General features: G+C 40.0%; 1 protein-coding gene across 1 annotated transcript in view; it reads left to right on the top strand.

Annotated features, from left to right (window-relative positions):
• The window catches only part of LOC127580131 (glucagon-like peptide 2 receptor), a 135,630-nt gene that overhangs the window by 93,950 nt on the left and 26,519 nt on the right, over positions 1-15,161 (top strand). Inside the window, exons 6-9 of the mRNA XM_052033342.1 lie at positions 768-916; positions 2,726-2,826; positions 10,702-10,858; positions 12,436-12,595. Coding sequence (XP_051889302.1) covers positions 768-916; positions 2,726-2,826; positions 10,702-10,858; positions 12,436-12,595 — 567 coding nt within the window. The remainder of the gene's footprint in view (positions 1-767; positions 917-2,725; positions 2,827-10,701; positions 10,859-12,435; positions 12,596-15,161) is intronic.

Genomic DNA, 15,161 nt, shown 5'->3' with positions numbered 1-15,161 from the left:
AGCCATCAGCTAACCTTATGTGACAGTATGCACAAACCCCTTAGCTGCATTTTGTATTTGTACAGCTTGGCCATGCAAAGATTCAGTGCCTTATTGTCTTCTGCAGAAGCTGCTAAAGAGCAGTATTTCCTACGACGTAACTTACCATTCTCCACATGTGATACCTCAATCCTTCATCAGGAATGCAGACAGGCTAATGAAGCATTTAAACAACACATGAACACACGCCAACATTCTAGCAGTTGAGAACCATTGGTATATTTTTGAAAGGTAGGCATGGCCCCATTCATAACTGCTGCCCCAGATCAGGTGAACTAAGTCCATATGCTCATTACCAGGTGATATATTCAGCAACTAAGGATTTTACCTGCAGAATAGTTTCTTAGTCAGTAATTTGGATCAACTACATATAATAATGGCCAATGGTCAAGAAAAAGGCAGTTGGTCTGTGGTGTTGAGCCCGTACCTCATAACAGTTGTTGTAATATGATTAAACAACTCACACCTGCCTCCTGCCCCTGCCCTCCTCCTCTCACACCATAAACCACTTAATCTCCTGAGAAAAGAAGGAAAGTAAAGAAAAAGATTAACCCTTTTCTGACTCATCAGATGATCAGTACTGTTCAAGGTGACTAATATTTTCTCGGGGTCTTCAACCTTCAATTTCTCACTCCATCAAGTTTCAGCCAATAATCTATGAGGTTTTAAAGTGCAACATTGCTGCCTTCTATCTACACCTTGGCTTACATCATTTTCCTTCCTTGCAGGCAGTACAAAGAGGGTCTATAGGTACTGCCTGGACAATGGAAGTTGGTTGACCTTCTCAAACTCTACTGTTATCTGGAGGGATCATTCTGAATGTAACGAAGACAGCCAGGATATCCAGCAAAATGTATGTCAGCAGAATCTTTGTAATGTTAGGAATTCCTGTTTACTTTGTCTTCAAGATTTAAAACTATTCTATGTGTAGACCCCATCTTAGCACTGGTATTACGGGACCAAAAACATTGATTAGTTCAGAATATCATTATAGCAAGATTAAGGAAATCTATGATTCTGTCTGGTATTTAACCTTTCAACACCTTTGAAAATGCTCATCTTACTTCAGCACCAATGTTTACACTGCATATTTTAGGCAGTTTATCTGATTTTTTTAAAATAAATTGAATCTGTTCAGATTTTCTCTTTGTCTCTCATGAGATTACTAACTCATCCTAAATTAGTTCTGTTACTCTGAACCTCATTTGCTGTACAGTTTGGTTGAAATATGCTCCCTAACTGTAAAGGCTCCTATGAGGTTCTGATGATGTTCTGTTCCATTGTTATGCAGTCAGAGCCACTTTAAAACTGTTTCTTTTCACCTTAAATCTATGCCCTCTTGTATTTGATCCACCTACCATGGGAAGAAGATCTTGAATATCTCGGCTTCCCATAATCTTACATCAGGTCACCCCTCAGCCTCCTTTGCTCCAGTGAAAACAAACCTAGCCTATCATATCTCTCCCCATAACTAAAGTCCTCCAATCCAGGCAACATCCTGGTGAATCCTTCAATCCAAGCAATGTCCTGGTAGTGAAATAATGATCAGTATCTTGGTAAGAACGTGCTTAGCAAATATTTATATGTTTGCAAAATAACATAATTGCAGAAGATTTAAATTATTGAATAATTTGCACATGTTGAAAGTATTTTCTGGGTATATGTTGATTTAGTAGATCCCCACCTGTTGCCTATGCATGTTCATGTGTTATTCAAGGTTTCTTTGATGTGTTGGAGATTCCCTGCTGTGATTCATGTCTCTGAAAGTTACCCAGGATGTTGCCATTGTGAACTTACAGCGTTATTCTTCCTCAAATAAAAAAAACTTCCTGAATACTTTTCCACAGAGGCTAACTTCAGCAATGTTGTTAGAATTTATTCCACTTTCTCATATTCTAAATCATTCTCTCTGATGACTTTAGAATTGTGTAATTCAGCAGCCTAAAGATCACCATTCAATCTCCTAACCATTTGCCAAACTTCCTCTTCTCTCTCACTATTTTCATTCAGGACCGTGCAAGTAACATATGTGCACTTGACTACCAATTAAAATCTCCTTTAGAGAACTCTACCCTCAGCATTCAATACACCATTATCATTGAGCTCTCCACCACTTAGATCCCAGGGGAGGTCACCATTAAACTGAACCAAAACTGGACTAGTCACATGAATGCATTCAGCAACTCAGAGAGGAAATTCAATGAACAGCAGCTTACCTTGTGGCTCCCTAAATATGAGAACTCCACTACCTAGAAATATATGGGCAGCAGATGCAAAGGAAGACCATCACATTCAAGTTCTCCTCAGAGTTACACACTATCCTGACTTGAACCGTTAGTTTGTTGTCACCTGGCCAAAATTCTGGAATGTCCTACCTAACATCATTGTAGATGGGCCCTAAGTGTACAGATTGTGATTGTTTAAGAAGGAGGTTCAGCAGCTCCTTTCACTGGGTTGGGTAATAAGTGACTTCTTTTTTTAGCAATGCTCATATCTCAAGATGTAGTATAATTATAAAACTGACTTTTACTTAGATTTCTCAATATGCATATGAAAAGAAAAGGTGTGTATCTACCAAGCTGGAAATACATTCCCAGTTACTTTGTCACTACAGACAAGCATTCCTATTGCTTTTAATAACCATGTATTGTGTTGTTGTGTCATATCTTTTCTTTGCAGAAAAAAGCAGCATAGGTTACTGAAAACCCTGCAATTGATCTATACCGTGGGTTACTCAATCTCGTTGTCCTCACTTTCATTGGCCATATTGATACTGCTGTGGCTTAGGTTTGTTCTCCATTCATATTACTTGTTAAACACTTGTGGAATGTGCTTGGGATAATATTATAGGTTTACGTTGCACTGTCCCTTTGGTTTGGTTAAACTATGGAGGCAAAGGTTTATTGATATCATTGCATGGCACAAATATTTAGTATTATATGATATCCCTTGCATCAGCCAGTAACTTAAACTGCTATATCTGACTGAAACACATGTTTAATATCACTTCCACCCTAATGATGTGTTGTAAAAAGATATAAACTTTCCATTGTATCTATCATGACAATGCCATGGGCATGAAAACAGAGATGAAAAACAGGGAGAATGAAGAAATGGCACAAAGCCATAATATTTTATGATATTATAAAGACTATGGTGTAAGGAATCACTTACACGTCTTAAGGTTTGAGTGGTACTGATCCTACTATTTAAGGCAATATTTAATTGCATCACATGTAAAACAATCTGTGTGGTGTTATATAAATGAAAGTTCTTTCTATAACTTGGAAATCTGAGTTCTGTTGTTTAGCCATGACATATCTTACCTTAATGACACCAGAAAATTGTTTCTTACGCTGTGCAAACTAAAACCATTTTTGCCGAGTTTAACTATGCATGTGGAGCAATGTAAACCTGAACACATTGTGCTGCCCTTTCCCCATTTATTTAACTTCCTCTAGTTCAAATGTTGAGTCATTTTTCCTTTAAAAGATACAGGCCTAGAAGCTCCTCTGCATAATGTCCAAAAATCCAAGTGAATTTTACATTAATGAATCTTACAAGTTTTAATTGGAGTTAATTGCCAGTCACTGGTAAGGTGATTTTTTTTCTTGGTAGAGGAACTTGCCTTCACGCTATTTTATTGGCTTCCTGGTGCCCAGATGATATCCATTGTAGTGCATTGTCCAAAATTTGTTCCTGGCAAGATTTTTGACCATATTGGTGTTAATGACACCACTTCTTCCCTGAAGAAAAATTTTTAATAACACTGAAGGCTTAAAATGAACATTAAAGGGTCAGACATATCTCTTACTTACAAAGGTAGAATACACCACAAGTTTCTTATTGGAATCCTACAGTGCAGCAGTGATAAAGCAGTGGAGTCATAGAGGCAGGCCATTCGGCCCACCATGTCTATTATACTCGTCTACAGTCAGCAGCAAAATAGCGTCATATGCAGCATATATCAACAGAGATAGCCTACAAGGATCCTAAGGCTAGTTTCTGAGAGTGAGGGATGCCTTGACATTGACGTTGAGAGCAATGCAAGCACTTGTCTGAGTTGGTGCTTATGGCTTTCAGAGATCATAGACAAACCTCAAATCAACTCACCCAAAATAGGATCCGTCACCACACACTCAAATAGTTTCAACGGGTCTCCCCCCCACCCTCCATAATAATCAATGGTAACAAATGCCAGGAGAAATCCTGCAGGGGCAGGGAGTTGCATGGTCATCAGATGAGAAATGGGTACAAAGCAGGAGAGAGACAAACTGCCAAAGAGATGGAAAGTGGCACCTTCACCTTTCCTTCCAGCTGGGTCTTCAGAAAGCAGTACTTGAAGGGTCACACCATAATACAACCAGTACTGTTCCAACAACTGGGCAGTGTTGTGGAAGGATTCTCCTTCAAGAAGTGTTGATCAGAGGGTGCTTCCTGTGAAGGTGGGGGAGAAGGTTTTTGACGCCACTTCTTCTATGTAAGATGTACAAATTTGGATATGCCCAGTGTCACACATTTCAGGATTCAGACACGTGGAACAGACAACACGACAAAGACTTTGGAGATAAAAATCTACTTTACTCAAAAGCATCAAGAGATTATTAGCAGGACGACACAGTTAGTGCTGCAGCTGCACAGCTCCAGTGACCTGGGTTGGACCCTGAACTTGAGTGCTGTCTGTGTGGAGCTTGAGCAGTCTCCTTGTAACCGTGTGGGTTTCCCCTGGGTGCACTGCATTCCACCCACATCCCAAAGGTGTGCTAGCAGGTTAATTGGCGATTGTAAGTTACCCCTAGTGAGGGGAATGGCAGGAGAATCAGGGAATTGTTGATGGGCATCTGAGGGAGAATCGGTTACAGGAACATGTGGGTAAATGGGATTGCTCTGAGGTGGCATGGACTCAATAGGCTGAATGGACTCATTCTATGCCCCAAGAAATTATGAACAATATAATAGGCTGTATTACACCAATTGCTGCCAAACATGCACAGAACCTGTGCATTTAGTTTTAACTCATGTTATCTCAAACAACATTATATGTTTCACCCATCCTTGTGGGCAGAGTTAAGAAACTGCAAAGGGTAAAATTACCCTGATGAGAGTTATATACAGGCCTTCGAACAGTAGCCAGGATGTGGGGTACAAATTACAACAGGAGATAGAAAAGGCATGTAAAAAGAGCAATGTTACAGTGGTCATGGGGGATTTAGATTGGGAAAATGCATGTAGATTGGGAAAATCAGGTTGGTACAGGATCCCAAGAGAAGGAATTTGTAGAATGCCTACTAGATGGCTTTTTAGAGCAGCTTGTGGTCAAGCCTACTAGGGAAAAGGCAGTTCAGGATTTGGTGTTGTCCAATGAACCAGGTTTGATTAGTGAGCTTAGCTAAAGGAACCCTAAGGATGCAGTAATCATAATATGTTAGAATTCACCCTGCAGCTTGAGAAGGAGAAGCTAAAATTGGATGTATCGGTATTACAATAGAGTAAAGATAACTACAGAGGCATGAGAGAGAAGCTGGCCTATGTTGACTGGGAGGGGACCCCCTAGCAAGGATGACAGTAGACCAGCAATGGCAGGAGTTTCTGGGATAACTTGGAGGATGCAGGATGAGTTCATCCCAAAGAAGAAGAAGCATTCTTAAGGGAGGATGAGGCAACCGTGGTTGACAAGGGAAGTCAAAGACAGCATAAAAGCAAAAGAGAGGGCACAAAATATTGCAAAAATTAGTAGGAAGCGAGAAGATTAGGAAGCTTTTAAAAACCAACAGAAGGCAACTAAAAAAGCAATAGGGGAAAAAATGAAATATGAAGGTAAGTGAGCCAATAATATAAAAGAGGAAACAAAAAGTTTTTTCAGATATATAAAGAGTAAAGGAGAGGTAAGAGTGGACATCAGACCACTGTAAAATGATGGTGGAGAGGTAGTAATGGGGAACAAAGAAATGGCGGACGAACTGAGTAAGTATTTTACGTCAGTCTTCACTGTGGAAGACACCAGCAACATGCCAGAAATTTGAGAGAGTCAGGGAACAGAAGTGAGTGTAGTTGCCATTACTAAGGGGAAGGTGCTTGGGAAGCTGAATGGTCTGAAGTTGGATATCGCCTGGACCGGATGGACTACACCCCAGAGTTCTGAAAGAGGCAGCTGAAAAGATTGTGGAGGCATTAGTAATGATTTTTCAAGAATCCCTAAGAGTCAGGAATGGTTCCAGAGGACTGGAAAATCACAAATGTCACTCCACTCTTTAAGAAGGGACGGAGGCAAAAGACAGGAAATTATAGGCCAGTTAACCTGACTTCAGTGGTTGGTAAGATGTTGGAGTCCATTATTAAGGATGAGGTTTTGGGGTACTTGAAAACAATGATAAAATAGGCCAAAGTCAGCATGGTTTCCTTAAGGGGAAATTTAGTCTGACAAATCTGTTGGAATTCTTTGAGGAAGTAACAGGTAGGATAGACAAAGGAGAGTCAGTGGATGTTGTTTACCTGGATTTTCAGAAGGCCTTTGACAAGGTGCTGCACATGAGGCTGCTAAACAAGGTAGAAGCCCATGGTATTACAGGAAAGGTACTAGCATGGATAGAATATAGGCTGACTGGCAGAAGGCAAAGACTGGCCTTTTCTGGTTTGCTGTTAGTAAATAATGGTGTTCCTCAGGGGTTGGTGTTGGGTCTGCTACTTTTCATGTTATATGTTAATGATCTGGATGATGGAATTGATGGCTTTGTGGCCAGGTTTGCGGATGATACAAAGATAGGTGGAGGGGCGGGTGGTGTTGAGGAAGCAGGGAGTCTGCAGAAGGACTTGGACAGGTTGGGAGAATGGGCAAAGAAGTGGCTGATGAAATACAGCGTAGGGAAGTGTATGCCCATGCACTTTGATAGAAGGAATAAAGATGTAGACTATTTTCTAAACAGGGAGCGAATTCAAAAGTCGGAGCTGCAAAGGGACTTGGGAGTCCTAGTGCAGGATTCCCTAAATGTTAACTTGCAGGTTGAGTTGGTAGTAAGGAGGGCAAATGCAATGTTAGCATTCAATTCGAGAGGACCAGAATATAAAAGCAAGGATGTAATGCTGAGGCTTTATAAGGTGTTGGTCAGACCACATTTGGAGTATTGTGAGCAGTTTTGAGCCCCATATCTAAGGAAGATGTGCTGGCATTGGAGATGGTCCAGAGGAGGTTTACAAGAATGATTCCAGGAACAAAACGGTTAATGTATGAGGAGCATTTGATGGCTCTAGGCCTGTGCTTGCTGGAATTTAGAAGGATGAGGGGTGTGGGGGAGTCTCATTGAAACCTACCGAATATTGAAAGGTCTGGACGTGGAGAGGATGTTTCCAGTAGTGGGAGAGTCTAGGACCAGAGGACACAGCCTCAGAATAGAAGGACATCCCTTTAGAACAGAGATGAGGAAGAATTCCTTTAGCCAGAGGGTGATGAATATGTGGAATTCATTGCCACAGACAGCTGTGGAGGCCAAGTCATTGGGTATATTTAAAGTGGAGGTTGATAAGTTCTTGATTTGTAAGGGCATCAAAGGTTACGGGGAGAAGGCAGGAGAATGGGTTTGAGAGGGAAAATTAAATCAGCCGTGAGTCTCACTTTCCTTGCAAAATCTGCAATTCCCGGAAATAATGCGGTCAAATTTATCCAAGCAGGCCAGCTTCAACTTTTTAGAAAACAGCTATACATGAACGTCACATGACCAGTCAGGGATGATGGTTTCAGTTCAACTTCCTGGGGGATTACATGACCCACTGATAGTTTAGTTCCTTTTCTTCCTGGAAATCAGGAATTCAGTCAAGTCATCAGAAGAAGAAAGTCTAAACATATTTAGGTCTTGTAGATTCACGTCATTAGATACCTTTCTCCAATTGTGTGTTTTTTTCTGATCTGATAACCATGGAAAAGCCTTTATTCATGTCAGATTTTTGTTGATAACTCTACATACTGAGATTTCAATGGAAACATATTGAAACTGTCTAGGTGTGTGAGGACAGGATCCCAGTTTAGGTCAATCTATTCAAGTTCTTTTTTGCTACTTGCAACTTCTCTGTGATCTCTGAACACCAATAGTACTAATTCAGATCCGTTTCTCTATTTGTCTCAAAGTGCACCTTCACTCTCAGTACCTCAGGATCCTTGCAGACTGCCTTTGCCACATAATATACACCATATATGACATTTTGCTGAACTGGCAAAATGAGGATCCTTCTGTTTTTGTTAAATGAAATTGTTTCATTTATCCCTGGAGTGAAAAATCTGGCTGAGTAATGGGTCTCCCAACAGTGCTTACGTTCCTAATGGGCAGTCATGCTCTGATAGACACATTCAGACTCAGGCTTCAGGGCCTGAATTATAGGGAGAGATTGGACAGGCTAGGATGTTATTCCTTGAAGCATAGGAGACTGAGGGGTGACCTTCTCGAGGTGCATAAAATCATGAGGGGCATTGAGAGATTGAATGCACACAGTCTTCTTCCCAGAGAAAGGGAATCAAAACTAAAGAGCATAGGTTTAAGGTGAGAGGGGAATGATTTAAATGGGTCTTGAGGGGCAATTTCTTCATGCAGAGGGTGGTGAACAAGCTGCCAGAGATAGTGGTTGAGGCAGGTACATTAACAACATTTAAAAGACACTTGGATAGGTACATGGATTGGAAAAGTTTAGAGGGATATGGGCCAAATGTGAGCAAATGGGACTAGCTTAGATGAGCATCCTGGTCAGCATGGATGAATTGGGCTGAAGGGCCTGTTTCCATGCTGTATGACTCTATGACTAAAGCCAACCTCCTCTTAGGTTCCCTCCTCACTACATAGTTCTTCAGAAGCCTGTGCATTGAGATTTCCCTAAACAGACTCTGCCACCCACCTCTACCTCCAGCCCCCTCCATTTAAGGAGTATGCAAATATTTCCCAGCAAAGCTGCCTACTTGTTGAAAGAATGCTGCTTGTTTTTTGTCTGACTCTTGAACATCTTCCTCCTGAGTTCAGAACTGTCAGAAAGTAGCATTGCTGAGAGAGCCCAAATGTACAGTTCTCATATGGGTGCTAATGAAGTTTGTAACTTGATTTAGCTTTACAAAACAGTTAATGCCAGAAAATAAGTACAGACAATTTTTTAGGATGTAATTTTTCATGGCAAAACATTTAAGTCATCTTTATGAGGTCTTCCCGGAACCTTTAATGGTGCTTCTGTTTGCCAGTAGTTCTTCTCTCTTTAGCTGAATCAAACTGATACTTTTACAAGAAGCCTCCTGTAAGACACCTTATCAAACGCCTACTGAAAATCTGCATATATTCAGTATCTGCTGCATTCCCTTCATCCATTCCCTCTGTCATTTCTTCCAAGAAATGAGTTGAACAAAAGCCTTCTTTGATTAATTTCTACCGGCTGTATTCAAAATGCTCACAGATTTTATCTTGAATTACTGATTCAAAGAGTTTAAGTTTTCCTTAAGTGGCATGAAACTATCTCATCTATAGTTACCCAAATTATCCCCTTCTTTTTTGAACAAAAATGTTCCATTTGTTTGTCTCCTGGTTCAATTAGGAGAACTGAAAAAGTTATGGCCATTGATTCCATTGTGTCCTCTCTGACTTCAATAAACAAAACAGCATTCATACCATCAGAAATTAATGGCTTAGTAACTAATGTTTTCAGACCATACCCTGTTTTAGTTACCCGCAATAACTATTCCAGATCCAGCTTCCACTTTCACCCTCATTTATGAAGACTGATATAAAGTACGTTCTATCTGCAATGGACTTTCATGCTTGATCAGGTCTACCTTCTCCACAATTATTTGTTTTCATTTTGCAAATCAATAAGAACATTCTTAGTTCTATTTATTCCTCAGCTCCCTTTTTTCTTTATTCTCTTTTAGTTGGTTAAAGCTAATCTTCTCCTCCCTACAACTTTCTGTGTTGTCTCACTTTCCTTTCGTATAGTTAACCCCGTTTTCATTTGCAATTTAGTTTCAATCCTTTTATGTATGGAAGTTTATTCCTTAACTCCACCTCTCCTTGTACAATAGTGTTTATCTGTTCATTATCATACCCTTCATATATCTGAAGATTTTCCACTGTTGATCCATTGCCCTTTCCCTAATTGTATTAACCAATCAGCTTGAATCCAATATCTTAATAAATCTTTGATTTTTTTTCCTTTATTCCCAGTCGACTATCATGCCACCATTTGTTTCTACTTTTCCAAATTCTCTCTCACCTTTAATGCATCCAATTTCATATCCGTGGACCAAATCAAACACCTTTTTTTAGATGTATATACAATATTTTGATCTAGGGAATGATGAGTTCTAGAAAACACTCTCAATAACACTTTGCGACAATGCAAGTATCCTTCTTGTTAAACAAAAGTCCAAGCATTTTCATGTGAAATTATTTCATTACACCTGTTCAGACCATACAGAAGGTCCAGTAGCTGTTGAATGGAGTGGCAACCAAGGGTATGGTCCCCTCTATGTATCTGTGATAGTGAACATACTGGAGCACATGCACAAATACTGGAATACATGAATGTTTCCATTTCTAAGGGGATGCTTTTTTTTTGTCTCTGTGTAGAAAATATATTCTTATCCAGCTTCAATTTAAGGGATAAATGAGTAACCTGTGTTTCTATTCCTTTTATTTGTAGGAGGTTGCATTGCACTCGGAATTACATTCATATCAATTTATTTGCTTCCTTTATTCTGAGAGCTCTGGCAGTCCTCATAAAAGATATTTTTCTGAAAAACGCTTACTCAAAACACCCAGATGATGAAATGGGATGGAAATCATTTTTTGACACTGAGGTAAATGATAAATATCTGCTTATATCCAATGTCTTCTGAAGCTGAGTTTTAAACTACTCTAGAACAATATAATTGCAATGATACCTGTCAATTGGCCTTTATTTTCTGTCAGAGACTATCTCTCCATCTATAACTTTCTCCTTCTCCACTCTTTCAGTTTATATAGTTGCTGCTCTAATGAGTGTTCAATATCCCAAATGAAATGATGTTTTTTAAAAGGAATAAATCTACAACTAACATTTGCCACCTGATTCACTATTGATTTTAATAGAATAATCAATGATGCAGAGGATTTTATTCTCCAGTACAAGTTTGACAGCTCTAAACAACAAGTGTTACTGGTGGTGCTCCCTTACAAACAATAAACACTTCAAACATTTCTTTGTATCACTACATATTTTACTGTACGGTTAGGTCTTACCAAAAGTGATACACCTAGAGTGCCAAGCACGACAATGAGCCAGTACCACACCACTTCAAAAAGTTCCAGTCCATTAAAGCTAATTTTTTGAACATAGAACATAGAACAGTGCAGCACGGCAACAGGACCTTTAGCCCACGATGTCTGGACCAAATATGATACCAAATTAAACTAAGTCTCTTCTCCCTGCACATGATTCATACACCTCCATTCCCAGCATATTCATGTGTCTATCTAAAAGCCTCTTAAACACCACTATCGTATCTGCTTCCAGCACTACCCCTGGCAGCCTATTCCAGGCACCCACCACTCTCTGTGTAAAAAAAAAACTTGCCCCACACATCTCCTTTAAACTTCCCCCCTCTCATCTTAAATGCATGTCCTCTAGTATTTGACATTTCTATCCTGGGAAGAAAGATTCTGATTGGAACATTCTTTTTTTCACTCATCAATATATTTAAAATAAAATTATAGAGAGTGACACTATGATAAAAGGTCCTGGAATATACTTGCCACTTATAGGAATAGAATTTAAAATTCCTTAGTTTTTTTTAAATTTCCTAAGCCTGGGGTCACCTGAACAATAATTACCTCTTTTCAAGCTTTCATTCTGAGTGAAAAACACGATGACGCTGGAGGAACTTAGCAGGACAGCAGCATCTGTGGAGAAAAGCAGGCGGTCAAGGTTTTGGGTCAGGACACTTCCTCAGGACTGAAAATGGGAAAAGGGAAAGCCCAGTCTTCAGTCCTGAGGAAGGGTCCTGACCTAAAACGTTGACCGCCTGCTTTTCTCCACGGATGGTGCCTGGCCTGCTGAGTTCCTCCAGCATCATCATGTTTTTCATCTAGATTCCAACATCTGCAGTCCTTTGTTTCTCTTTTATTCTGGGTCTTGCTCAGTCAGCCATGTTTCACAAAATAAAGCAAACAATTTGTCCTCAGCTGTGTTAAGGTGTAGCTGCATACCTGAGTAGCATTAAGCAAATAATCATCTGGAAAATCAGCCTGCCCAGATTTGCTTATTGTTTCTGCAGTGTCCACATAAACAAGATTCACAAGTGCCAAAAACTATTGAGTTGCACCTGAATTTCTTGTAGCCCATGTTAGGGTCTCATTGCAATACTCGTTATTGAAGGTTATACTTCCTTTTTTCCAGGCTTCAAATGGATGCAAGGTGGCTCAGGTTTTTATGCACTATTTCATTGGAGCAACCTTCTTCTGGCTATTGGTTGAAGGTATTTACCTTCATAAACTGATAGTCCTGGCAGTCTTATCGGAGAAAAGTTTGTTAAAACAGTATGTCCTGATAGGATGGGGTAAGTGAAACTCAAGTTCAAAACTGAATTATGTATCTCCTCTTCACTGCTGCCTTTAAAATTATTTTTCCTGCTATAATCAGCTGCTGCCTTTTTCAGAGCGAGACAAAATTTCTTTCTTTGGCTTCCCTTGATGCAATTCAATAATTTCTTGGTGATGTAAATGTTATGGGGACTGTGAAAACCATACAAATGTCTCTCAAGGAAGCATTGGCTCAATGGTCACTCTGGGTGTGGATCAGATTACAGAGTCAAGCCCCATTCCAATGCTTGGACCTCATGGTACGTGGTACTGGTGCAGAGATGTTTGCTCTGTCACCTTGCAGATAAGAACCTCAATGTCGGATGTGAAATATCGCATGGTGTTATTCTGAAGAAGAGCAGGAGAGTTCTCACTGGTGTTCTCTTTTGTACTTACTCCTCAAGCAGAAACATTGAAACAGATTATATGTTTAGCAAATCATTTCTGTTTGTGGGACCATGCAGTGTGTAAATGTGCAACCACATTCCCCTTCAACAGAAAAGTGAATCTGCTTTGTTTAAGAATATTTAATTTGCTTTATAGGTCCATAGGTATCCCGTGTTTGTGAAAAGCAGTAACAATTCTATATCCTTACTTGTGTATGATACTTTGATATTCCCACCACCCCCACAGAAAATTATTTGCCCCCCCCCCCGCCCCCAATATACTATGGAGCTCTTTCCTAATTTAGTGCTGAAGTACACGGGGACTCAGGTCTGGTCAGACTGAAATCTGGTCTGGTTTTTGTCCTGATCATATTAGAAGGTTTTTAAACATTGTGCATTGTACATTTACTATTGGCTGTAGCAAGATAAGCAAAAGAGGTTTTATTCATCTTCTTTCCCACTTGTTTTTGTTATATCACTGAGTCTCCTCTTTTCCCATCATTGCAATACTGCCTGAGACCCACTCTATCCCTGCTCTCCTGAGGTCACCAGAGATCTAATTCAAAGGTCATAGACAACGCGCAGGCCCATAGCCCTGGTAATCAAATGAGGTAAATTACTCCACCTGCAGCTACCTTTTATCTTCACAATCTTCTTTATGGATCTGCAGGTTTGGGAAAGGCCGACAATGCCAGTGGTTAAACCATACATCAAGGCAGAGAGTTCTGTTACCATCAGCAATTTGAGATAAATGCAAATTGACTTTAACACAGAATAAAACTTGAAATCTGGTCCCCAATGTTCAAAGTCAAAGTTGAGTTTATTGTCATATGCACAAGTTTTTCATTGCATATTGTCATGTGCAATGAAATACTTCCTTGCAGAAGCATCACAGGCACGTTGCATCAGATACACAACATTCACAAGAATGTTCAATGAATAGTTCGATGAACAGAGCCATGAAGACAGAAACTGAGAACACACCTTGTCTAATCTTTGCCTTTGGTAACTCAAGAATCAGCTCCAAGTGTGTACGACAGGTTTCCTCCTTCTTCACCTGTTGTTTAGAGTATTACTACCCTTGTCTTATTCACATACGCCTGCACTTTTATTACACCATTTCTCTCCAGGGTTATTTTAAATTCACTTTCAAAATTCTAACCCTCACTTTCAAGTGTTGGAAAAACTCTATGACCTTTGCTAGTCTTATAAAGAGATATATAAGGCCAGTGATGCTGAATAGGTCATACAGCATCTGTGAAAAGAAAAATAGAGTCAATGTCTCAGACTGACACCTTTCACCTGACTTGTTGAATATTTTAGCATTTTCTGTTTATAGTTTGGAATTCTAGAAATTGCAAGTTTTTTTTCGCTTTGCTTGTCCTATGACTTACTTCCATCGAATGCTTCTCCGACATAAACCCACTCTGCATTTCAAGCATCTGATGTAAAAATAATGCCTACCACATAATCCTGGACTCTGCATCAGAGCTATTCTTCAAAGGATGAGAGGGAAATGTAACCGTTGTGGAAGCCAAAGACTTCAGATGTTATTAGATTACCTGGAGATTTGTTCTCTGAAGAAAATAGAGCAACTTCCATAAACTGTTTTGACATTTGAAATTTTAGTTTTCCATGTATAGGAATTGGATTGCTCCTAAATAGGTGTAGTCAACTGGTGCAGAATGGTTAACCCACACCAATTCATACCAGTGCAACTGAAATGTGAGATATAGTCACTATTCCTACCTGAAGTTCTTTGCACATTTGGAGAGATCAGCCCAATCTTTTTATGGAAACCTGTGCAAGTTTTGTCAATTAGCACTTGACTTCAGCTCACCTCTCCACTCATTTCTGTGCTAATTGATGTCAGAGCTCCAGCCCGAAGCTTTCCCATTCAGCCACAAGTTGAATTGTCGGTTGGAATGACATGAAGGGATGGAGAACGACTTCTGTTTCTCCGGTAATGACTTCATCATCCCCTGGATGAGGTGGCGAGGAGGAGGCAGGTTCTCTGTATCAAAAGTGTCAGGAGTCCACCCAGAGTGACATGGTGGCAAGTGATGGCTACTTATGTTTCCTCCTGCAGTGATTCAGCCCACAGCTGGGAGCATTGCCACAAGAAATTCCCCAAGTCGGCAAGAAGCATTAACATTTG

The sequence above is a fragment of the Pristis pectinata genome, chromosome 18 (assembly GCF_009764475.1).
Source record: "Pristis pectinata isolate sPriPec2 chromosome 18, sPriPec2.1.pri, whole genome shotgun sequence".
Lineage (NCBI taxonomy): Eukaryota > Metazoa > Chordata > Chondrichthyes > Rhinopristiformes > Pristidae > Pristis > Pristis pectinata.
The sequence above is the reverse complement of the archived record's forward strand: the minus strand, read 5'-3'. Positions and strand labels throughout refer to the sequence as shown.